The sequence below is a fragment of the Sciurus carolinensis genome, chromosome 4 (assembly GCF_902686445.1).
Source record: "Sciurus carolinensis chromosome 4, mSciCar1.2, whole genome shotgun sequence".
NCBI classification, from domain to species: Eukaryota; Metazoa; Chordata; class Mammalia; order Rodentia; family Sciuridae; genus Sciurus; species Sciurus carolinensis.
In genome coordinates, this window is record NC_062216.1 from 171444277 (window position 1) to 171469464 (window position 25188).

At 53.4% G+C, this 25188-nt stretch overlaps 1 protein-coding gene across 3 annotated transcripts in view; it reads right to left on the reverse strand.

Annotated features, from left to right (window-relative positions):
• Efcab6 (EF-hand calcium binding domain 6) overlaps positions 1-25188 on the reverse strand; it is a 218837-nt gene that overhangs the window by 4733 nt on the left and 188916 nt on the right. For all 3 annotated transcript variants that reach the window (XM_047549258.1, XM_047549257.1, XM_047549259.1), the window contains 3 exons: positions 11520-11738; positions 3087-3314; positions 1497-1665 (listed from right to left, as the gene is read on the reverse strand). In XM_047549258.1, coding sequence (XP_047405214.1) covers positions 1497-1665; positions 3087-3314; positions 11520-11738 — 616 coding nt within the window. The remainder of the gene's footprint in view (positions 1-1496; positions 1666-3086; positions 3315-11519; positions 11739-25188) is intronic.

The window sequence follows — 25188 nt, forward strand, 5'->3', positions numbered from 1 at the left end:
GCTGTCCTGTAACCAGAGCTGTGGTGGCACCAGGAGCGGGTGGGGCTGTTCCTTGCAGACAGGAGCCTGTGCAGGCAGCGGGTGGCCGTGGGAGGGGTTCAATGGGGCACTGGACACGCCCCGACTTTTAGGCCCCGACCACCTACAGGTCCTGAATTTCCATTCCAGTGACATCTGCAACCTGTGAAACCTACCCTGCAGCGCGGGAGCCCCTGAGACACGGCTGCAGTGCAGTGTGGGGGGTCTGGCCTGGTGGGGCTCATGGCGATGCCATGTTGGGGGCCACCCCTCATGAGGACAACATTCGTTCAGGAGAGACAGCTTGTAAACCAAGACTGGTGTGGCACAGGATGCTAGTTAACAGACTGCAATGCCAGTCTGATGTCGCCAGGGAGCCGTGCGAGGAGGGCCCGGGAAGTGGAAGTGACTTGAGGGAAGAGGCTGCTGCTGTGCACGTGCGGACAGAAGTTCCCTGCCTTGCAGAGGGAGGTGGAGAGCCTGGGACAGCTGGGGACCAGCCCTGCAGCCCGTGGAGCCAGAGGGCTGTTCAGTCCATCTGGTGCCCGACCTGCAGAGGCGCCAGCAGGGAACGGAATACCAAAGGACGTGAGGATGCACCGGCGCAGACGTGAACGCTTGCAGTATGAATTCAGGGTGCGCTACGCAAGTCTGGCAAGCCCCTGAGAATAATGGATTGGTGGCCTACCACGGGGTTCATGGTTAAGAAGAAAAACTACAATAATAAGAACAATAGCACAAATTAAGTTGCCTCATGCTCCAAAGCAAAAGAATCAACTCAGCACATGAGTGCAACTTGAATGGGCATTAAAACCAGTTTTGCTGACTTGGTTTTAGCAAAACAGATCACATGATTAATGTCACAGCGTTTGATTAGTATTGGTCTCCTATTTTCCTATTAGATTCATAAGTATTTCTTCGGAGGTGCTGTTACATGACTTACACCCTATTTCGTCCGAGCATCTGAAGCTGTGGTTTGGCTAAAGCAGCGCGCATCAGCGCTGGAGGGTCCTAGGGGGACTTCTTCCTTTGGCAGGTTTACCAGGAAGCGCTACGTGGGCTTTTAAGCAGAGGAGTGACTGGGTCAGACTCATTTCCTGGGTGCAGAACACTGTGTGGACAGTTGCCACAACTAGTGGACGCGTGAGGCCGAGAGGTTTAGTTTAAAAGCCTATCAACTGAACGACAGCAAGAAGCGGGGGCGGATGGAGTGGAGCCCCAGGACTGTGCCGCTGCCCACTCCCTGCCTTGCTGTGAGTGCCACATTCTCCCAGTGACCACAGGTCTGGTCTCGAGTGCTGCCAGTTGCCAAGGGTGCCTTGGCAGGGTGGCAGGCTGCCCTCTCCCCCGGGAGTTCCGGTGGTCTCCGGCTGTCCCTCTCCCTTGCCTCTACCCTGGGTGCGGATTTGTGCCCAGGAAGAATGGCCTCTGGTGGAGGAGAGGCCAAGTCTCATGAGGGGGACAGAGCCAGGGCGCACCCAGGAACTCGGAGGCGGCGATGGTGCCCTGCTTGTTCACGTCCTTCTCCTTGCAGTCCTTGAGCAGCGCCCGCCAGCAGCCCTGGATCTGCTTCCTGAGCTTGCTCTCCACGGGCTCACAGTTCTGCAGGGGCTGGGTGCCTGGAGCCAGTCCTGCGCTTGCTGGCGTCTGGTGGGAAGGAAAAGAAAAGGCGGTTTAAAATGAGACAGATGGTGGAAGTAGCAGCCAGGCGCCGAGGCACACACCCGTAATCCCAGCAGCTTGGGAGGCTGAGGCAGGAGGATCGCAAGTTCAAAGTCAGCCTCAGCAACTTAGCAAGGGCCCTACGCGTCTGAAAATAAAAAATGAAACAGGCTGGGGACGTGGCTCAATGGTTATGCATCCCGTGGTTCAATCCCCAGTATAAACAAATAAAGTGAAAATGATTAAAAAACAGCAGATAGGACTCAGGGTTGGAGGTAGATAGTGACAAAAATAAAATGAAGAATAAAACAGGTAAAATCTTACAATTTAACTTTGTTTCCATCAGTGAGCTACATTTGAGTCAAACCACAATGCCAAAATAGCTTGTGAAATACACACATGCAACAGACTGGAGGTGTGTGTGTGCGCGTGTGCACAGGCAGGTGCTTGCGCGGGTGAGGCCGAGCAGGTTTGTCCCCTTGAGGAAGAATCTTATCTAATTGAGGGACTGAACTGTCACTGGCCTGAGGCATCAATCTTGCAAACACAGAATAGCTCTTATTTTGAAACGATGTGGATCACGTAAGAGGCTGTTCTTTCTTCTTGTATTTCCCATTTAAAGCAGGAAAACCAATTCAGTCTAACCCAGACCTCTCCCGAGCTCCTCAGGGCCCTCAGTGGGATCCCAGTTCTCCTCCTGCCTGGGTGGGTGTTCCCCTTGCCAAGCAGCTTCCCTGACTCTCCCTGTCCCGCCCGCCCGCCTGCAGCCCCCCATCGCCTTAAAGACTGCCCAGGGTCCTCAGCTCCTAGACCATGACACCACGGCCTCTCGCGGCCCAGCCCCGGCCACCCTCTCCTGACTCTGCAGGTCCTTCCCTGCAGGAGCCACAGTGGGCCCCAGAGCGCCTCAGGCCACGGCTCTCCTGCATAACAACCTGCCAAGGCTCGTGCCCCTCAGCGAGCGGGTGGTCCTGAGGGCCCGCAGGCCTTGGGTGTGACCTACTGCTGCTGACAGAGGACCACAGACTGGGCAGCTTGACAAACCCATTACCTGACAGCTCTGGAGGCCAGAAGACTAAGTGGGCCTTGCTGAGCTAAAACTGAGGTGTCTGGATGTCTTTCCAGCCTCCAGAAACTTCCAGCAGTCCTTGGCCTGGGGCCCCTTCCACCTTCCAGGCCAACAATGCTGGGCAGCCTTCGAATTGCCCAACACTCACCCATTCGTTTCTTTATTCTTCCCTTTCCCTCTACCCTTCCTGTGAACCCCATGACAGGCTCCCTGAGCAGTTTCTTGGTCACCTGCCCCCTGGGGAAGGAAGGAGCACTGGGGCCAACCTCACCCCCACCCTGGCCCGGGCTCTGCAGGCCTGGTGAGGGGCATGGGCCTTGGTGGTCTGAGAACTCACACAGGGGAGACTCCGAGATTTTGACCCCGATCTCAGTTCGCGAGTGGGCGAGATGGCAGATCTGGTTCTTTCTGAGACCCCGGGGACACTGCTCCCTCTCTGGGCCCTGGCAGAGTCATCTGAGATGGGTGGCGTGGCTGTCCACTCCGAACTGAACCTGCTCAGGAATTCCGGGTACTTCAGCCGCCCCTTGGCGTTGACGGGCATCTCACTCCACAGCCTGTCAAACTGGAAAGAAGCAGAAGTCATTTCCAAGTGTCAGTATGGGCCCAGCTGGAAGCCCGTGGGCCTGGTGCAGAAGTGGCATGAAGGGACGCAGGGGGCCAGGGACGTCGTTGGCGGGGGACCGGGGCCCACGTCCATAAAAAAATCAAAAAAGGAAAAAATCCATTTGGACGCCACTCGGCGGAAGCCTCTGGAAAACTGGAAAAGCCAGGACGAGAGGATTATTCATGGCTTCCGCAGGACATTTTTTAATTGAATTGGGCCCTTAGTGAGCAGTTTAAGTCCATTAAATCTTGTGATTAGTCACAGCGACTGAGCTGCAGTGTATAAAAACATTTTAGGAGAAAACGCAAATCCAAGCCTGGCCGGCCTTTGTCCCCGGAGGCCTCACTGTCCCCTCGCCCTCTTGGACACCCCTCACCAGGTGACAGCAGGCCACTGCCAGCCTGCTCGCATCCACCACTTATGTCGCCCCCTGAGCACACTGTCCTCTCGCGAGATGAAAAGGGGCCCGGAAACCCAGAGCAGCTCACGCTCCGCGCTGCTGCCATGGGCGCCACGGATGCCAGTGGAGCCACAGCGCCACGTACAGAGTGGCTCTGGGCGTCCTCAACCAGCCACTTGTGACCTGAGGGCTTTCAGGAACCAAGAGCAGCAGCGTGCTTCCGCCTGCAGTTCTGCCGTGCCCTGGAGCCTCCGGCGAGGGCCGGCTGAGAGAGCAGGGACCAGGCAGGGATGGGGACGAGAGGCTCAGCTCCTCTGGCCACCCCGCACTTCTCCATGCCGCCCGACTTCGCCAGGAGCCCCATCTGCTTCTGGTGTCCACTGGGGTGTTCCCGCGGCAAATTAAAAGTGACCGTCGCTGGCTGCATTGGAACCCAAGTTCCTGAAGCCACTGCAGTGGCCCTGACCTGTGCGGGCACAAGTGTGTGCTGCCCTGATCTGGGCCGGGCAGGCACCGGTCAGTCTGCACAGCCCCCTGTCCTGTTTGTGCATGTGCCTTACAAACAGGCTGGCACTAAGCGGCCCGCCCATTCACGGGGGAGGCGGGAGCGGCGTAGGCGGATTCTGAGCCTGCGCAGAGAGGAGGGTGCGCTCTGCACACCTTCAGAACTTGCCAAAACATGAGGAGCCTGCTGAAGTGCGGGCCCTACAGGAGGGCACGACCCAGAGGGCTGGCTCCTGGCCCCAGACGCCCGCGGTTCCCAGTGCCCTGCTGAGCGGCCTCCACCTCACCCTGGGCCTCCCAGGAGCCTGAGCCTCATCAGTACCCCAGGCGCTCTCCCTGGGAACTGAGGGATGGGGCCTCTCCTCCACTACTTAGGGCCCCTCCCAGCCCCTGCCCTTCTGGTGCCCTGAGGGAGGGTCTCGTCTGCAAGCACATCCTCATTCCTTCACATCCTCTTCTGCTCTCCCCTGAGAGGAAGGAGCCACTGGCCCTGCAGGGTCGGAGATGGTGGGGAGGGGCCCTCCTAACCTCACTGCCTCAGGCTGCTGTCCCCTTCCTCAGGACTCAGATCCTCTGTAGTTCCTGGCAGAGGCAGCATGCCTGTAAACAGGTGGTGGGTCGCTTGGAACCTGAGTCCCCGACTCCCTGGCCTGGTCTCGTACAATCACACCCCAATGTCAGCCGGACACCCTGGAGTCTCAGGCTTAAACCCCTCTGGCCACACCTGTTTCACCCCACACCAGCCTTCTGTGTGCCCAGCGACCGCTTTGGTTCACCTTACGCACTACTCAGCCGGTCCCCAGGGACTCCTCCCTGTGCTCCCTGCCTAACTGCGGCAGCAGAGTTGCTTCCCTAGCTACATAAGGGTGACTTAATGCCCCCAGGTCCCCAGGCCAACTACAAGCTCCCAGTGAAATAAAATCATCAGGCACCCGAGGAAGCAAGCCACTGTGAACATGAGGTGGCAAAAACAGCCGAGACAGATTTCGACTTCAGATAGAGAATTATTAATTAGAGAAAGTAGTGTGACTGTGTGTACAACCGTCAAGGTGAACAGCATTAACGACGAGCAGGGAGAAAGATATTATCAAACTGAAAAGGCAGGTTTGAAATAGGCAAATAGATTTTCTTGAAATGAAAAATATAATAATTGAAAAAATTTTAAACAAGCACAGATTAGATGACAAATTAGACACAGCTGAGGAGTGAACGTGTGGATCCGAAGATAGACGGGCCCAGTGGTTTCTGAACTCCAGCACACCAGAGCCGCCCAGGAGCTTGCTGGGCCCTACCCACCGAGGTCCGGTTCTTAAACGTGTCTGGCCCAAGCCACGCCAAGACGTGACAAGCACAGCATGAGAGCTACACTGCAATGGATGCTATTATTTATTATTTTTAACTGTTAAGAGGAAATTACTGTTGGTTTACAGTTTTCCACCCAGAAAAATTACTTTTGAAAAATGGCAAAAGTAGACATTTTTACATAAAAACAGAGAGTTTACTTTCAACAGACTATAACCACAGGATATACCTCACAAAGAAAGTAAATAAGCCCAGAAGGAAGGTCTAAAAAGTAAGGGTCAGAAGGTAATACTAAATAAATGCCTTGTATAAAAGCAAACCAGTCTAAGGTTTAATTTGTAAAGAAAAAAGTAAGATCTAAAATATTAAATAACAAAAGAACAAAACTCAAGGAGACAATTAGAGCTACAGCAACTTAATATCTTCATATGCGAGAGGACCAGGTAATTTTTTACACTCTGGGTTTTGATTTATAATATATGTTAAAATTTCCATGGCAAAGTTATTTGTTAAAAGAACAGAAATGAGATATATAACTTTCAAACAAACAGGTTAGAGAAATAATTTTAAAAAGATTAATCTGAAAGAAGATAAGAAAGGAGATTTTTTAAAAGTATTAAAGTATTAAACAGAAAGCACAATATCACGTAAGGGAAACAAATCTATCCTCCAGTAATCAATAAATGTAAATGAACCAACCATTCACATAAGTAAAATGAAGAAATTATAAGTCTAAGTTTTTAAAAATCTACTTATGTGCTGTTTATAATACACATGTGCAAAATGTAACAGAAGGGTCGAGATTTTTTTTTTAAAGTTAGTAATAGCTATACTGAGCAATCACTAAATAAAAGAGCTGGAGTAGTTATATAATACCAGTAGGACAGAATTTAAACCAAAAACTATTTTCCAGGTTTAAAGAAGGCAATTACTTAATGTTAAATGGTTAAATTCACCAAGAGGACATAATGGTTCATCTGTATATATTTGAATTTGTAAGAAATTTAAATATCTAACACTTTAGTTGGAAATTTCAACATTTCTCTTAATTATTGATGGACCAAGTAGACTGAAATGATAGAGATTCTCTGACGCTAGAATAACAGCGGATGTTAATCAAGAGATGTGGAGCTCTTCATCCAACAACTGGAGACTACGCACACTATCTAAACACAAATGAAACTCATGAAAATTGGCCACACATCAGATCTCAAGTATTTCCAAGAACTGATACAATTCAATTATATTCTTTAATCAATTAATTGATTTGTTAATTTCTAAGTTAATAACCTTTAAAAAATGCTTTCATTAGGAAATAAAAAAGCATATTTCTGAATGTTTTATGGATCAAAGAAGTAATCAAAATGGAAATAAAAATGATCCAGAATTGAATTATAATTTTTAAACTACATATCAGTGATGAATGAACTGAAAGAGAAATTAGAAAACTACCCCATTCACAATAGCTTCAAAAAACAAAACAAAACGAAATAAAAACCTGGGAATCTATCTAACAAAAAGAGGTGAAAGACTTCTACGATGAAAACTACAGAACACTAAAGAAAGACCTCAGAAGATGGAAAGACCTCCCATGCTCTTGGAAAGGCAGAATTAATATTGTCAAAATGCCATACTACCAAAAGTGTTATTCAAATTTAATGCAATTCCTATTAAAATCCCAATGATATTCTTCATAGAACTATAAAGAACAATCATGAAATTCATATGGAAAAATGAGACCCTGAATAGCTGAAGCAATCCTTAGCAAGAAGAGTGAAGCAGGAGGCATCCCAATACCAGACCTCAAACTACACTACAGAGCAAGAGTAACAAAATTGGCATGGTACTGGCACCAAAACAGACATGTAGGCCAATGGTCCAAAATAGAAGGCACAGAGACAAACCCACATAAATAGGGTTATCTCATACTAGACAAAGGTGCCCAAAACCTATATTGGAGAAAAGATAGCCTCTTTAACAAATGGTGCTGGGAAAACTGGAAATCTATATGTAGCAAAATGAAATCAAACTCCTATCTCTCACCCTACATAAAACTCAACTCAAAGTGGATCAATGACTTAGACACTAGAACAGAGACCCTGCTCCTAATAGGAGAAAAAGTAGGCCCAAATTTTCAACATGTCAGCTTAGGACCTGATCTCCTTAACAAAACTCCTAAAGTGCAAGAAGTAAAATCAAGAATCAATAAATGGGATGGAATCAAACTAAAAAGCTTCTTCTCAGCAAAGGAACTAATCAATAACGTTAAGAGAGAGCTTACAGAATGGGAGAAAATCTTTACTACATGCACCTCAGATAGAGCATTAATGTCCAGGATATATAAAGGGCTCGAAAAACAACACCAAAAACCCAAATAACTCAATCAATAAGTGGGCAAAGGAACAAAACAGATACTTCACAGAAGAAATATAACTGATCAACAAATATATGAAAAAATGTTCAGAATCCGTAGCGATTAGAGAAATGCAAATCAAAACTACATTGAGATTTCATCTCACTCCAGTCAGAATGGCAATTATCAAGAATACAAGCAACAATAAATGTTGGTGAGGATGTGGGGAAAAAGATATAGTCATATATTTCTGGTGGGACTGCAAATTGGTGCAACCATTATGGAAAACAGTATGGAGATTCCTCAGAAAACCTGGGATGGAGCCACCATTTGACCCAGTTATCCACCTCCTAGGTTTATACCCAAAGGATTTAAAATCAGCATATACACTCTATAGTAGAGTGAAGTGCACATTAATACCCTATGTGCATACATGATTGCACGATTGGTGTGATTCTAGATCTTGCACAACCAGAAGAAAGAGAAGTTCTACTCCATTTATGTATGATGTGTCAAACTGTCAGGTATAACTAATTAGGACAAAATTTTAAAAACTGTGTCTCTACCTTTTACAGAAGCATTTCAGGCATATCAAAAACACGAAGAGAAACTTCAAACCTTGGGAAGAGAATGGAGATTAATTTTCCTATGACCTTGGAGAGGTAAGGATTTCTTAAGCAGAGCGCAGAGTGGAAATCAGAGTGAAAAGACGGAGACGTCTGGTCACACTCCTCTGAAGTGCTGCTCTCATCTGGGGACACCCACTCCTCCAGGTTCTCCTCTGCTCTGCGGGCCGCTGCTCAGTCCCTTCTGCAGGTCCCCAGTCTCCTGACTGCAACCCCGACAGTGGTGGGCTCGGTGGGGCTCTCTGAGTGCCTGACCCCCACCGTGCTCTTCCCGCCTGACTCTGGAGGGGTCACGACCCACCATGCCCACCAGCTGCGGGCCCACGTCCCCTCCCCCGCCCGGCTCCCTCTGCCTCCATCTCCACCTGCAGTTGGTTTAAAGCCCGTGTGCTTGGGTCCCGCCCTCCCGCCCTGCTTCTGAGTTAGTGCTCAGCACCATGCCATCCTCTCGGCACTCGGGTCTCCTCTGCCGGGAGCCTCTGCTCCTGGCTCCCTCTGCCCAGGTGCCCAGGCCTCACTCCAAGGCCGCCTGCCCAGACAGCCTTCCCTACTCCCTGTCGCAAGTGCACCGGTGGCCGTCTACCCCTCTTGCAGCCGCTCCATGCTGTCTCCCTGTATCTGTCTCCACCTGACGTGCCAGGTTTACCTGAAAACCCCCAAAGAGCACTGACCCAACAAGGGCAGGGTTAGGGTTAGGGTTAGGGTTGGGTCTGTTCTGCATGCTGGCTGCGGGCAGCATTCCGAACACTTGCTGCCCCTGCGAATAAAGTGTCCCTTCGCCTGCTGCCCTCTCCTGTTCCAGGGGTCCGACACCCTGTCTGGGGTCTGGGGGAACCACCCTCACTTGGTTCGGACCCCACAGTGCCCTGGCTGCTGCTCACCCTCCTTAGCAGGCAGAACCTGTAATGTGTAAGTCCCCTCCTGACGAGCCCACCATCACCAATCTTGTGAGCTGGTCCCTGGCTGGTGGACACACACACCCCTGGACACACACCACGTCATCAGCATAGACAGCTATGTGCCCCAGAACCTGCGAGAGTGTCCAAGGACTCAGCCAGATGATACAGAGCTCAAGGTCTAGAGGTCAGAGGAGATGGAGGGGTCGAGGGGTGGGGACTGGCAGAGGCAGTAGCAGGCAGGGGCAGGGGAGGGTGCCTGGGCAGGCTGGGGCATACTGGGCCTTCCCCCTTCTTCAGGGAGGACACAGGCTTAGGGAGGTGGACACATGTCTAAGGACATGTGAACAGGTGCAGAAATGACTGAAACCCAAGGGTCCTAGATATCAAGGGCTCAGGCTGCCTCTGAATTGAGCTTTAGCCAATATGGTGCCTCCAGCCAAGAAGGTCGCTGGCAAAGTGATGCAGGCAGGAGAACATGGACCCAGAGGCTTGTGCTGCCCAGCCCATTCCAGAAGCATCCTTCCCAAACAGAAGACACTTCCCGCTCCGCATACACACTTATCACTGGCTGCTCGAGGAGCTGGGTGAGTTCAGTGAGGCTGACTATATTTGAGACTTATCAGTTTATTTTTGAAATGAGCATTTTGAAATCAATGCTTCATTTTGTTGGAGGGAGCTTTATTACCAAGGATGGTGAAGTCTTCTTAGTGGAAAATTAAAATCAAATGCTCTGTTAGGACTGTCAGGTATGTCAGCATGCTGCTAGTTTATATCAATAACTAGAGTAAAATCGTATTCCTTTAGATGAAAGGGAGTCTTCATTAGTCAAATCTTTACTGGTAAACTTCTACTAGCTGGCCCCACAGATTAACAAGCAGGACTGTGTTCCTTCCAGTGTCTACGTCTGCTCCAGGAGAGGGAAGCGCTGCAGACAGGCCCGCTCCCCTTTGGTGCTCGGGGGACAGGGCTGTTTGGAAACGGTAATCCCATGCACTCAGCAAAAATGGTCATAAGAACATGCTTAAAAAGGTGCTCGCCTTTGAGCACTTGCCCACTTAGTCTCTTTCAGGTCCACTTCGGGGTGGCGCTCAGAGCCCGAGTGGGCTGGGGTGGGTGTGCTGACGGCCCTCATCCCCCGTGAAGAATTTCAAGTCCTTACCCCAAACGCTCACAAGCAAGACTCGAGGTTTGGCTGCCCCGACTCAAGGTGAGAGGGAGACACCTGCGTCCCCACGTGCCCCCAGCCCTCCAGCCCCAGGCCTGCAGGAAGCCCCGCTGAGCCTCCGCAGGGCCAGGAGGAAGGAGGGGGCTGGCGCGGGCCGGGTTCTGGGCTGAGGGGAAGTCCTATGCTGCGGGGCTGGTGGTGCTCGGTGACATTGGGCTCGGCCACTGGGCGTGGCAGATGGGGCTGGGGAGTGTGGCTACCCTGCGGTGGAACTGCGTACCCACTCTGTGCCCAGCACTGTTCCAGGGTTGGGCACACAGGGAGGAACAAAGTGGGCGCTGCAGTTCCTGTGGCCGTCCGCCAGGGACAGTGCTCCCCCTGCAGCCCTTGGGCCGCTGTCCACTGGGAGGTGCTCTTGTCGTGGCAGGTCATCAAGGGCCAAGGAGGCCCAGGGCAGGTGGCCAGCTGGCCAGAGGTGCCCAGCTGGAGAAGAGCCAGGCTGGGTCTGCCGGGGAGGAAGCCGGCAGGAAGCCTGGGGATCTGTGATGGGAGGACCCAGGCGGCGATGGCCCGTGTCCAGCCCGTGTGCGGCAAGGCCTGCTGCAGTGGGCGTGTCCCCAGCACACTTGGAGCCCCAGGGACAGGCAGGGAGAGGGAGGTGGGCTTGGGGGGGGAACACCATGGCCAGGGCCATGCTCCCCTCTTGGGATGGTGGGAGCACTGGACGATCACAGAGGGGAAGGGGAGTGGGAGGAGGGACATGATTTGCACCCCGATTGAAATCATGTGACTCATCGCTGTCACAGACACAGAGGCCCCCGTGAGTCTTCGGTAAGACTTTAAAGCAACAAAATAAGTGAACTTCCAGTAAGTAGAGCATGCTGAATGGGCCCCCGGGCCGGACGGGCTCTCACCTGCTCGTCCGTCAGGATCTGCACATGCCGAGTGCAGATGGCCCTGAACTCGTCTCGGGAGACCGTGCTGGTCTTCATGGTGTCGAAGTTCTCCAACTCCTGGGTGATGCTGTGGTGGTGGGAGGTCACTGCTTTGTGCAGCCGCTCCAGGATGTCCCTGTCCCCGGGGGACGTGGAGGTTGGGATTTGGGGCATTTTCTCAGCCCACTCATCAGCAGTCTGCACAAACAGAGGACAGTGACTTCCTGAGTAGACAGTACATACTTTTTGGCTCTGGATCAGGGCAAGTCCCGGGGAAGCCCAGCTGGGTGGGGAAGAGAGGCCAGGACACCAACACACCACTGAGGCAGGTCTACCTCGGTTCTGGTGGCAGGTCTGTCCTAGCTGGGAGGAGGCCCGGGCAGCCCTGCTGTGTGGTTCTGGGCAGGGCAAGGCCCTGGACGCGGCTGCCCCACACTGGGCCAGCCCTCCCCTGTCCACCCCCCACCTGTCTTTCGGGTCATTTAACAGGTGCAGGGTGCAAGCTCGCTTTGTGTGGCCCAGGGGGCAATTGGATGGTCATCGCCACTTTTGTTTCGGGACATGGGTTCATTGATCGACTCACAGCAGTTGGGATTCAGAGAGCATTTCTGATGACCGTCATGATTGGTGTGGTAGCACCAACTGCTGGCCAATGCTCCCTGAAGCTGGAGACATTCGGAGACCACCAGCCATTTCCCTCTGGTGAGTGTGGAGGGTCTGCCGGAGCAGTGGGGCCCAGGCTAACAGCCTGGCTTAGGGCTCTGCCCAGTCCTGGGCCTGGAAGCCTGGGGGTGGGCAGTGTGTCCACAGGCCTCGGGGGTCTCAGAGTGAGAAGGAACTGGGCCCCAGGGAGGGAGGACAGGCAGCAGAAGCACGTTTAGGCGCATGTGCTGGCAGGAGAGCGTGGCCAGCAAGCCAGAGGGGCCTGTGGAGGACCACGCCCTTCCCGTCTGCCGCTCATCATCATGTGCACAGACGGGGACAGCCTGCAGAGGAGCCAGCGGGGAGGCCCCTCGGTGAGCATCAGCAGAGGGACCATGACAGTGGCAAGGGGACCAGTCAGGAGAGGACGCTGAGACCCTGGGGACCAAGGGATGAAACGGGGGGCAGCTGAGTCCTGAGCCTCCTGCGAGAGGCCAGGGTCCAGGAGGCGGCCCTGCCATCATCCACCTGCCGAGTCAGTAGAAGCTCGCAGAGCCAGGCTGAGGCCGCGCCCACAGGCCAACTGGCAGCGCCGCTGTGAGGGGTGGGCTTGGGCCGCAGGGAGACCGACTCAGAGAGCCGGTGGGGAGGCCGCCCCTGGACGGGGCATCTCCTGAGCTGCCTGCGTTTCCCTGTCCAGCTTGGTGTCGGTGACACCCCTCCGCATTTCACACTCGATGAAACTGCAGCGACCCCAGGAAGCCGCTGGGAACGTCCTCAGAACCGTGAGCACAGGCTTCCGCTCGCCAGAGCCCGCCCGTCCTCGGCCACCCACAGGGTGACAGAAGCTTTTCAATACGTCCATTTGGAGCCATTTTGGAAGTAAATGAATGCTTTTCTTCTCTCATTTCAGAAAAGTGATATTACTGATGCATTTCAAGCATTTTTAGAATTCAAAGTTGAAAACGCACTTCCCAGAGGTAACCCAGGCATTTCCTTGGAAAGACACTTCTTGGAAGGCTAGCTTCCAAGGCTGTCAGCACCCAGAGAGCCGAGGACGGCCACAGGGGCAGGCCTCGAGGGTGGGGTCTCACACTGTCACACCGCAGTCTGAGGAGGGGCCCCAGGGAAGAACACAGGGAAGAACAGTCAATGGCCCGGGGAGGCGCAGTTCTGGAGCAGGGTCCAGACTCCTCCCTGCCCAGTCGCGGGCCCCACGCTGAGCCACATGCCCACCTTCTACCTCAGTTTCTTCATCTATCCAGGAGGAACACAGGCTCACTTGAGACGATTATGTGGATGTTCTTTAAAAGTGTTAAAGCACAATTGAAATACCATTAAGTTAAAGCAATCTGAAAATACCATTATTCTAACAACAGATATGGAGGAATTCTAACGAAGTATCGTATGCAACCTTAGGTTAATATGCTTTAAACTCCAGAGGAAATGGAACAGATTTCTAGCAAAATATAGATTACTAAATTTAACTGAGGTATTAGAAAAGCCTGAATAGACAGGTAACCACAGAAGAAATGGAAAAAGCTGTTAAAAGAGCTCCCATCTATCATTAAGAAGGTGTCGAGCTAGATGATTCTAAAGGCAAGCTGTGTGCAACCTTCAGGGAATAGATGATTTTTACATTAGTCAAATTATTCCAGCACACAGAAAGGGGCATGTAGGTTTTAAATCATTGTATATTACCCTAATACCAAAATATGATAAGGAAAATTATAAACCAACCTAATTTATGGCCATGAATGCAAACTTCAAAAATAAAATGTTAGGAATATTCAACATCACATTTAAAAAAGATTTGCCAGTCGGGCACAGTGATACCTATAATCCCAGTGACTCAGGAGGCAGGAGGATCACAAGTTTGAGCCTAGTCTGGGCAACTTAGTAAGAGCCTGTCTCAAAAATAAAAAAGGGCTGGGGACGTGGCTTGGTGGTAAAGTACCCCTGGGTTCAATCCCTGGTGCTCAATAACACCAATTCACCAAGACCAGCTAGGGTTCACTCTAAGTCTAAGAACGCATCAAGAATTGGCAAATCTCATTAGGGAAGCCCCATGTCAACAGATGGCACACACAGAGGCACCCGACAGCATTCAGCAGCCATTCCTGGTAAAAATGGCAGAGGATAGCAGAGAACGGGCTGGGTAGGCCCTGTGAGGACCAGGCCGGCACCCTCCACGCAGGGCTAATCACAGCCTGTCAGTGACATCCCACCAAGCGGGTTCAAAGCCATGGCATTGACGCTAGAGCCTGGCAGGCACGCTCATGCCACTTCTACACACAATCATAGAAGACCCACCTGCTGAAATAATTCAAGAAAACAAAGCAGTAAAAATGCTGAAAACAACATTTATCCTTGTTTGTGGAGGTGATTTTACAACTAGAAAATATCGATAAGACAATTTGAGAAAGCGGTCAGATTCAAGCTAAGGATACAAAAAAGCAATACCATTTTTTTTTTAAACAGTAACTATGAGAGAAGTTGAATTGTGAAAAAAATCTACAGTCACATTAATGACAAAGCTATTGAATACCCTGGATGAAAGGCCCAGACCTACATAAAGAAATCTATACACATTCCATTAAAGTTATTAAAATGATAGTGGAATAATGGGTTGTGCCCACATAAAGGCTCAGTTCCAAAGGACAAAACCTTTCACCAGTTGTAAATAAGCTTCGTAAAATTCTAATAAAAACCTCCATAGATATTTGGGGGGCTCGTTAGACATGCTGATATTAATGTTGACATTAAGAAATACACAAAGTTGCCATGACATTTTCAGAAAAGGTTAGCAACAAAGTTTTGACCTGTAGGTATTAAAACTTGCCATAAACTTGATGAAATCAGAGTGGTGGAGCCAGGTGGAGATGTAGCCAGTGTGCTCTGAGCAGCCGCGCCCGAGGCTGGCGAGCGAGAAGCAAGTGTCCTGAGGCAGAGCCGTGACATCAGAAGGCCCGTTTGTTACAGCATCGTCAAGGTGCCGGACAGCAGCGTGTCCAGGGTGAGGTGCCCCATGAGGGTGGCTCACCTAAGCAGATGGAGTGACTCCTTTCCCTTCTTTCTTCTCCCCCAAGCCACTGGCTTCAGACACCATCCTCCTGTGGTCCCCAGTTGCTTGGGCCTGGGATCACCTGTGACGCCACTTCTCCATGCACACCCACACCTTCCACAGCTCCCATGGGCCCTGAAGTTGTGCTCTGTCCCCACCTGCTGGTCCCAGCCACTGGCGGCCCTGGCTGCAGCAGCTGCCCGCTTCCACTACGCCATCTTCCTCTAGAGGAGCAGCTGAGTTCACGTGGCTTCAGGTATCACTCGGAGTCACCGACCTGCCCTCTGACTCTGCCCATGGTGCTGGGGCCCCGCCCTCCTGTGCCACACTTCCTGTGGGCTTGGTGGCGATTCTGAGTGGGGCTCCCCTCCCCCTGCTTGTCACTCTTGGTGCTCTGGGATATGCCAGCTTTGTCATTTTTTCGACCTAGAGAAAATAAACTTCATGAAAGCAAGGGCTCTGGTCTTTCTTCAGCAGCTGTCCCCAAGGGCTGGGGACAGAAGTTGGCACAGTGGGGTCTTGGTACTTCGAGGGAATGAATGAAAGCACAGCGGTAAAGTGGAGGACGGGCGGGCCTCTGTTGGGCAGTGGCCCAGGTCTGCTGTGCACAGCGCCAGCCTTGTTAGGGTTTTTAAAAAGGAAATTAAAACAAGAATCCATTTTTCCTTCTAACAAAATGGCAAACTGCATGGAAATCTCAGTACCGGAGGGAGGAAGGGGCTCCGGCAGCCATCGACGGTTGCTCCTTTGACTCTGTGCTGCCTCTTTCAGGATTTTCCTTAGTAAACCAGCAAGAGCCCGTGGCATTATGATCCTCACAGAGCTATTTTAAAAAGTCACAAAACCCAAATAACTAGTAGTGACCTGGAGGTCTTCCGTTTAGGCAGTGGCTACGCAGAGTCGGGATCCAGGGGCGGCAGGCAGCTGTGCAGGTTTCAAGCAACGGGTTAACAACAGGGGCAGACACTCGTGACACGCTGAGGAGAAAGGACTCAACGGCACGTCCTGTCACCAGGTGACCCCAGGCACGGGCTCACATGATGGCCAGGGGCCGGTTGGTCCCGGAGCGCCTGCCAGCGGGACTCACGCAGTCCTGGATGTGGGTCCCAAGCCCCTGGGCTGGCCTGGGTGGCCTCATTCAGAAGCACAGCCAGAGTGAGTCCCAGGGTCCCCAGGGTGGGCAGCACACCTGCCTGAGACACGCTCACAGGAGGAGCGCACGGTCAGCACCGAGGCTGTGAAAGTCAGCCACTCCCTGACACCCAGGCACCCTGCTCCATCCTGGGGACCCCGCCTCTGCCCAGGTGGAGCTGAGGGTCCCTGGGGGAGGAGAGAGGTGGGCAATGCCCCAGGGAGTGGGGATGGGGACCACCATGCCTGCTCCAGGAGGGACTCGCCCTGCAGTGGCTGGGAGGTGTAGCCAGAGCCAGGCCACCGTGACGGCGATGCCTCCCACCCTGCCCGGGCCAGGACGGGGAGGAGAGGCAGGCAGACAGCCGCAGGCCTGTCAGCGGAGAAGCGGAGGCGGCAACTGCAAGGGAGCGTGGGAGGCACCGGGGATGACTGTCCCCAGTGCGCCAGGGGATGAGCCGCCAGTGGATGAGCGGCTCCCACTGCAGGAGCAAACCCTGCAAGTTCACGGTTGGCGACAGAAACTACAAAAAAGGCGCAAAGACAGCTCAGGAAGCACCCTCCTCAGTGGCCATGACTGTCGTCACCTCTGTGCATGAGGGACAGACCATTGCCCCACAGGTCCCTGGGCCCCACTGGGCCTGGCTGCACCACCCCCGCCCCGCACTGTCCCCAGAACCTGCTCCTGGCGCAGAGCTCCGGGGCTCCGGGGTCTTGCCCAGAGCCCGCCAGGCCCTTGCCTTCCGGGTCCCGCTCCACTCAGGAGCAAAGCTGCTCAGCCGCCAGCAGCCTCTCTCCAGCGGGAGGTGCCAGGGAAGAACAGATGGCTCCTGGTCTGGCGCTTGTGTCCCTGGCACGGCTCACGTGATCATTACATCTGAATGGGGAAATAAGGCGCTTTCTGTAACCAGAAGAAATGTCCCTTCTAATCAGAAAAGACATCGCCATCTTCAGATGCAAATGACACCTTCCAAGGTGACTGAGCTTCACAGGAAGGGGGCCGGGGAAGGAAGGAGGCAGCAGGCGGCAGCTTCCATCTTCATCCAAGGGTCACTGGGGAAAGGACCTCTGCCCACACCTCGTGCTTCCCGACAGCCTCCATCCGACACAGATAAGCACTTTGGGGACTTTAAAAACGCGAAACAAAAAAATTTTCCGCACTCCAGGTCTGACCCAATTAGAAAGTGATCTGGGTGTTGTGAAAGGATTCCCCTCTCAGGGGCGTCCACAGGACCTTGCTGTAGAAACAAGTGCCATTCTGGACGTGGCAGAGACGTACAGGCCACCATTACGGAAAGGGCAAATCTCAGCCCCTTTGTGACTACACCATAATGCTGGCAAAACAGGCAAAAGGAACCATGTCTGCCATGAGGGCCGCCCTGGCCCTTGGGGGCTCCGGGGGGAATCTGGGAAGAGCTAGGTTGCAGACTCTCACCCCGGGTGCCCACGGGGCTCAAAGCTGCCGTCACATTGGAACCTGCCTGGAAGTCCCCAGGGGTCAGGGGTGACAGAGGCCTGTGTAGTCAGAATTCAGCTGGGCCCCTCGCCTGTCCCCAGCCTGCTGTTGCTCCTCCCGCCCAGCCTGATGCCTCTCTGTTCGTGACTGGCCCCAACCAGGCCCTTCCTGGTCAGTTCAGCTGCCTGCTCACACCTGGGGCAGAGCCCTCTGCAACGTGGCCACACTGCTGTCATCCAGTGTCACCCTGTGGGTGAGGAGGCAGCAGGCCAGGCTCTGGAGAGAGCAGCGTCAGTCGCGTGGGCACATCCTCAGACGTGAGCTCAGTCAAGGGCCAGGCTGTCCAGAGGAGGGGCGTCTGGGCCTGGAGGGCCATTCCTGCTCTTTCTTGTGACCTCCAGGAGAACACACCCCAACCGACCTCCCTTTCCTCATAAAGTGGGTATAAAAGGAGCCGTCTCCAAGGCAGGCCGGCCCCGGGGCCACACCACAGGACGCCTGTGCAGTGGGTGCCCGCAGCTGCCGCAGCTGGGGCTGCTGCGGAGCGTCTTCCCGAGTCAGGAGGTTGGGCAGACCTGGGCTTGAGCCTGCGCCTGGTCGACACCACTTCTTCTCTGGAGAGCCAGGACGGAAGCATTCTGCTGTCCATCACTGCCCACAGGGCAAATGACCCAGCCAAGGAATTGTAGGCGTGTCTCCGGCAGGAACCAGGTCTGAGACTGGGTCATGCTGCAGGAGCAGGAGCTGGTCCACGGTGGCATCCCCTGGAACAATGTCCTTGGACTGGCCGCTGTGGGCCTGGGGAGCAGGGTGTCGGGGCTGGCAGTGGGCTCAGACTCCAGTCAGGGCTGCGCTCTCCATCTCCACGCTTGCCTGAGTCGGGCCGGCTCTTCTCTGCCTACGTCCTCCACCTGTAAAGTGGAGAGTCACACCGCTGGAGAGGACAGCCTGCAGGAGTCGGCATGCACAGGCCCCGTGCAGCCCAGGAGGGCGCTGAGCTCCCCAGTGTCCGAGATGACGATGGATGAACGGGCTCTGCTGCAGGGGACTTGTATCTGAGGTGGGAAAGCACCGAGGAGCTCGCCTGAGCAGCCCGAACTTGGGCAGGAGCCAGCTCCAACCCAGTCCCGCCAAGGACTGGGACCAGCGGGCTGGTCCCAGGCAGGCCGCATCTGCATCCCCTGTGCTTGTTTAACAGCTCAACGAGCCGGGTGGGTGGTTTGGGAGAAGGTTCTAGTGGAGAAGCTAGGTCCGGCCTTGCTCTTGGTTGACTTGCAAAGTCAGTGCTCCACCGGACTGTGCCCTAAAACCTCTGTGGATGGCGGCAGGTGGGGAGGATTGAATCGGCAAATCATGTGGCAGAGCTGGAGGTGGTGATGTGTGTGCGGTATGTCTGTGTCCTTGGTCTCATTTCTTCAGCTCTCCGTGTGTCTATGTGTGATGTCATGGCTTCTTCCACTACAGAGGCAAGGCGGCTTCCTTCCCCTTGGCCTTGGATTTAGCCACATGTCTTGCTTTGGTTAATGCATGCCAGGGAGTATGGGGCTCCCCAGTTGACAGTGGGGCTACATCCTGATAAAGCCCTGCAAATGACATGCTCAGTTGAAAAGGCACTTAACGAGCTTGACCTCGAGAGCACCCTCGCTTAGCCACCAGCACACTGTGGAGCTTAGTGGTTTCCTCTTGTGGTCGCAGGACTAACGGCCTGTGGTCACTGCCACTGCCCGGCATGGAGAGAGGATCAGGCCACATGCCGCCAGTCTGGGGAAGATTCAAATTCAAATTCCAAATTACAGCTTCTACTGAACGTGTGTTGCCTTTGTGCCATTTATAAAGTTGAAAAATCTTAAGTTGGGAACTGTCTATATAAAGTGACCGAAGAATTAAACAGCACGTGTGTAACTGGGAAAGGCTTGCGTGGATGTCCCCACCTGGGGATTGAGCTGGTCTGAGGAGGAGGATGAGACAGACATGGAGCAGAGATGCCCCAGCCCGGCCCCCAGATCTGGCCCACCCTGGCTCAGCCGCCCCACAGAGGTGAAGGCCCAGCACAGGTTAGATGTTCAGGCTGGGTTCACAGTTGCTGGTTCCTTGACAGTAGCTGCCTGCTGCGGCTCTGAATTGCTAATTAGCAAGCAGTGAAAGGGAGGAGCTTGGAATACGGAGAAAAGCAGCTACTTGACCAGGGGCCCATTCCAAGGGCATTTTGTGGTGCCCTTGTGGGTTTCTAAGACAGCAGTTGCCTGCCTGAGAGCCCCAGGTTAGGACAAAGTGGCTTTGCAAGGTCCATTCCAGCTGTCAGATATTATATGTGTGTGTGCATGTACATACACACACACACGCGCACACACACACAAATGTAATTATTATGGAGGTGATTAGTAGCTCATTGGGCTGCATGCTTCACATAATAAGTTTTGTTCTGAATACTTAGGGAGACAATTATATAGTTTCTTTCCATGATTTCTTACAGGCGGAAAAACAATCCTGAAACTTCATAGATAACAAGAACTCAGCAGGTAGCAAAAAATACTAATTAGAAATATTCAGTAAAGAATTCCTGAACTTCCTCTTAAAGAACAGTATAATTACTTCTAAGAATTGAAAAATTGCTTCATTTGATCAAATATTTTGATTAGCAAAGAAATTAATTGTACTGTATCTTCATTTGTATTTACAGTGAATAAACTGAATGCTAAAAATAACAGCAGCAAAACTCACTGTCAAAAGAAAAATAAGATAAAACATTTGAAAATCCAGATGGAAATACAGCAGGAGCCTGTCTGGAAGCTGACTGCCCTGGACCGGGTCTGCCAGACCCGGAAGTGGACAGCGCAGCCCAGGCCGCACACATGCACGCTGGGCGGGCCTTGTGATCCGGACACGGTCTGCGCCAGTGAGGGCCTGACACCAGAATTCCAGGTGCCACTCCAGGTTCCTGGGGACACGACGCTACCTAGACTGGGACCTCCTATACGATGACTGGTGGCACATCTGTAGATTCCGGAACTTCTTTGGAAAGACCCTAAGTCATGTCAATCCAATCAATGCTTCCTGGGCATGGATTCTTCTTTAATCCTCACATCAACCCCAAGGCAGCTGTGACTCCCCGTATTTTATAGACAATCAGTGGGACTGGGTTCCAGAAGTGCAGGTGCCTATGGTCCCCAGGACAGCCCTCCGGCTGGTGGAGCCTGGGGCATCCTGCTCCAAAGCGGAGCTCTCCTGCCTGTCTGGATGCATGAGAACCAGGAACCTGCCCAGAACAGGAGCCCAGTAACTTGGAGCCACCACAGGGCCACTGATGCCAGGTACCACCCCAGGCAGTAACAATGGCACAGTGAGTGGCAGACCAAACCCTCTGCCCTGGAGAGGACACGCTGCAATGCCCCCTGCCCAGCCAGGGGAGCCAGAGGAAGCAGACCAGCCCTCCCCTGCCCGGAAGCCACCTGACAGGACCCTGGCCACGCCCCAAGTGCTGCTTCCCAACCTCCCAGGTGCTGCCCATGCTTCTCCTCCGCCCAGGCTCCAAATACCCCCCTGGGCTGCTGTCCAGCTTGCCTTCCAGGCTCCAAAGTGCCTCAGAAAGCTGTTCCTGCGCCTCCCGCCTCCTCCTCCTCTCCCGCCCCTCCTCGGCTCACCTCAGCCTCTCTGCTGGGAGTTCACAAAGGATCTGTGCCAAGACCTTTGCAAACACCCACTTCACAAATCCTCTGGTAGCATGAAATTACCATAAAATGCAGCGAGCTAAAAGGGAAACACTGCGCCACCCCTTTGACCCTTTAATGATTCAATAAACTCGTGGGTGAAGCCATTTGTAAAACTGTTAAAATAAATTCCTCCACCCAAATAAATTCTACACCATTTAATCACATCATTACTAAGCATTAAACATGCATTCTCTGAAGCAGGGTAGGATGAAAAATAAAAAGGACTGCAAACACTCGCAGTTGGCTCCTAGGGACCCTGCAAAGCCCTCTGCACATTCGCTCACCAAATTTAAATAACACCAGGAGGTAAACACTGAGAAGCTCTGGTCCTACAGAAAGGAGGCTGAGGCCTAGGCCCAGAACTAGTGGGAATTCTGGTCCCAGCTGTGGTGTTCCTAGCAGGGCCACAGGGAGGAATGCCTGGGCCTCTCTGAACCTCGGTTTCCTCCTCTATGAAACAGGGTTAGTGATAGCAGCCTTGCCTTACAGGACCATCATGAGGACTGGCTGGGTGAGTTTGCGGAGAAAGCCTGGAACCACAGCTGCTCGCAGCACCCTCCCAAGCCTGTCAGCCATCACGGTGATGATGACATCTGATTGTGGTGACAGGAGGATGGCAGCAATTGGCTAGGTGCTGTCCTGGGGTGGCTCTGACCCACTCCTTCCTTTCAATCTCTCAGATCCAGTCATTTGCACCCAGGCTTCAAGTACAAGTCCAGAGATGGAACTTTCTGGTGAGTTCGCAGAGGGTCACGGCCATTGCTGCTGGAGCACTGGCCACCCCCCAAGAGCTGAGAGTGTGGCCACCTGTCGGGCACGCCTGGGCCCGGGGCCGGGCCTGCTGCCTGGCTCCGCTTCTCACTCCCGTTTTCTGAATGTTGAGGTTCCTCTGGCACCTAAGCAGCCGCACGTGGGACACCCCAAGCTGCAGTGACAGCAGGAGGCAGTGCCCAGTGGAGCTGGCTCTGCTCTCCAGACCACCTGGGACAGGCTCCATGGACGGGCTGCTGCTTGCTGATGGGGTCACAGCCCGGCAGAATCACTGGTGCAGCTCAATCTGCTGCTCATGGATCCAGAAGTTGCTGCTGTGGCTCTGGAGGGACCGAAACTCAGGGAATCTGCCTCTGCTGCTGGTGCCACAGTCCATTTACTCAGAACACAGTGTCCCACGGAGGCTGGGAATCGACAGTCCCAACACAGTCCCAGGTCGGGGTTGGGGGGCGGGTGACAGCGCATTGAGAGCCCAGCGACGAGTGGCTTTGTGGTGGGGACTGCAGGAATCACAGACGCCTGCCGGGGAGCCTGGCCCAGCACCTGCGGCAGGTGCGTTGCCTGCAGGGGGCCGCAGAGGTGAGTAGACCGGTCCTGCCCTCCAGGAACGCAGCTGGTTGAGAAATGGAACCATCTGAATTGACTGCCTGGCCAGAAGTCCAGGGCCGGCGTCCTCTGTGCCTCGCGGACAGGATTCCTCCAGTGCTGGCTTCTGCCTAGGACAGCTATGGTCGCAAGGCCTCTCCAGGAGGGCCAGGGACTGTGGCCAGCCTCCCCGGGGTCAAGTGTAGCGACCTGGAGTGTCCACCTTCACATTTCCACAGAGGCATCAGAAAGTAAGCCCCTCTCCCTTCAGTGGCCACCCGCCCAGCTTCTAGCAGAGCCCCCCACGGCAGCCACTGGGGCTGAGCAGGTGCCCAGTTCCTAGACTGTCCACTCTGCTGGGAACTGAGGTCAGAGGGGCAGTGCCCCTCCCCCAAAGAGGCTTCTGATCCAGGTGGGGCTCGTGCGGCAGGCACAGAGCCGCTGTGGCTACACTGACGCCGCGCGGTGCTGGGAGGTCACTTCAGCAGGCAGCCCGCCCGGCCGCTGCTTTCCAAGTTGATGTCACTGTGATCACTCAGCTGGCTCTGAGCAGGCGATCTGAGCCGGGAGGATCCCTGGGCAGCGCCAGGCCAGTGTGGATGCTGATGCCCAGAGGAAGCCCACGCCTCCGGCCGAGGTGCCCCTCCCAGCCGGGGGCTGACGGCCCGTGGTGAAGAGGAGAGGGCACGCTGTACCTCGGCTTCTGCTGGGTGGCCACGAGACGCCCAGAGGCCCCAAGCGTGGCCGAAGTGGTGCGTCTGTCACCTCTGCTTAGGTACAGTGCCAGCAGCCGCAGCCTACACCACCCCAAAGGCCACACCAGCATCCAGGCTGGCCTGAGCCAGCCCTCGCGAGCTGCCACAGCTTCGAGCGTCCGCGGGACAGCGGGCAGGGGATACTGAGCAGGGGGGAGGAGCGAAACAGCATCGCTGAAGTGACATGGAGAGCACCTCACTGCTCTTGCCCTCGGGAGCACACTCAAGTGACAGTGATGACGACACCTTTGGAATTTCCTTCCTCTATTTCCAATAATCTGAGTCCTTTCCTGAACAGGAACCTCCCCTTTCTGTCACAGTCATTAAAAATATGTGGATGCCACTGTGTTTACAAGAAAAGCAAAGATGCGTTAAAGCAATACTAACCCAACATGGCAACCGGAAGTGGTGGCATCTGGCAGGAATATGAGGTCTGCGAAAGATCACCAAGGCTTTTATGTGCTTCACAATCTCTTCAGTTGAAAACTACAATCTCAAATTCTCTTGGAAAGAAAATCATCTTGAGTTATTTAACACATAAGCGAATGACTCTAAGATCACAGATATAGTATGAACACAAAGCCAGGGAAGGTCTCATTGGCTCTCGGCCTCCTAAAATGTGACAAAATAATTACTCTGTATTGAATAAGCATGTGTTTTGTTAAAAAATTCCATTATTTCCATGGTAATAAAGTAGCAAGGTTTCATATGGGTTTCTACTATGTCTTTTAAGATTTCTATTTCTGCTCTGAGCATTATTTTTATATTCATGGAAGATACTGAAATTGCACTCTAAGGTTTAAAAGAAATGTTAAACAGGAACGATTTTCTACAAACAAGGTGATCGTCTATATTTTGCACAAAGCACTCGGGATGTAAAATGCTTTCCAGAAGCGCGGGGAGCCGCGAGTCGCTGAGCTTGCTGCGCCAGGTGCGAGCATCTCAGGACGCGGCTCCTCGCTGCCAGCGGCCTGGCCTGTTTCCTTCTGACAAGCCGCTGGGGACCGTGTCAGCCTTCACCTTTGCCCCTCTTCCTTCAGGTCGCAGGCCAGTTTTCTCATCCTGAGTCAAGGCCTGACGGGTTCCAGGTGGCGAAGGGCCCAGGGCTGGCTCCTCTCTGAAGGGACTTTGCCACCTTTGCCTTCCCATCCTCACAGGCCTGTGTCCGTGGGGCTGTCTCTGGAGTGCTGTGCACAGGAACAGCCAGGAGGCCTGGTGCATAGGGAGGCTCCTGTGCCCTAGGGTGGGCTAGTCCACGCTGGGCAGTGACCGGGGCCCCGCACTTTGAGAAGGACTGTCTGCCTCGAGTGACCTGAAGGAAGAGCAGGAGGAGCAGGCAAGGTTTGGGGCAGCCATGACCAGGGATGGGGTGCCGTGTGTCTTTGAGGACTAATTGAGAACCACGTTCAGTATTAGAAACTGACTGAGTAGGTGCAGATCTGTTCTCCCTTCTCTCCACCTGCTCTCAGTCACTCAAGGTCCCGCCCGAAGTCCTAAGTACAATTCCACTTCCTCCCTTTCCAGGAATGGAGTC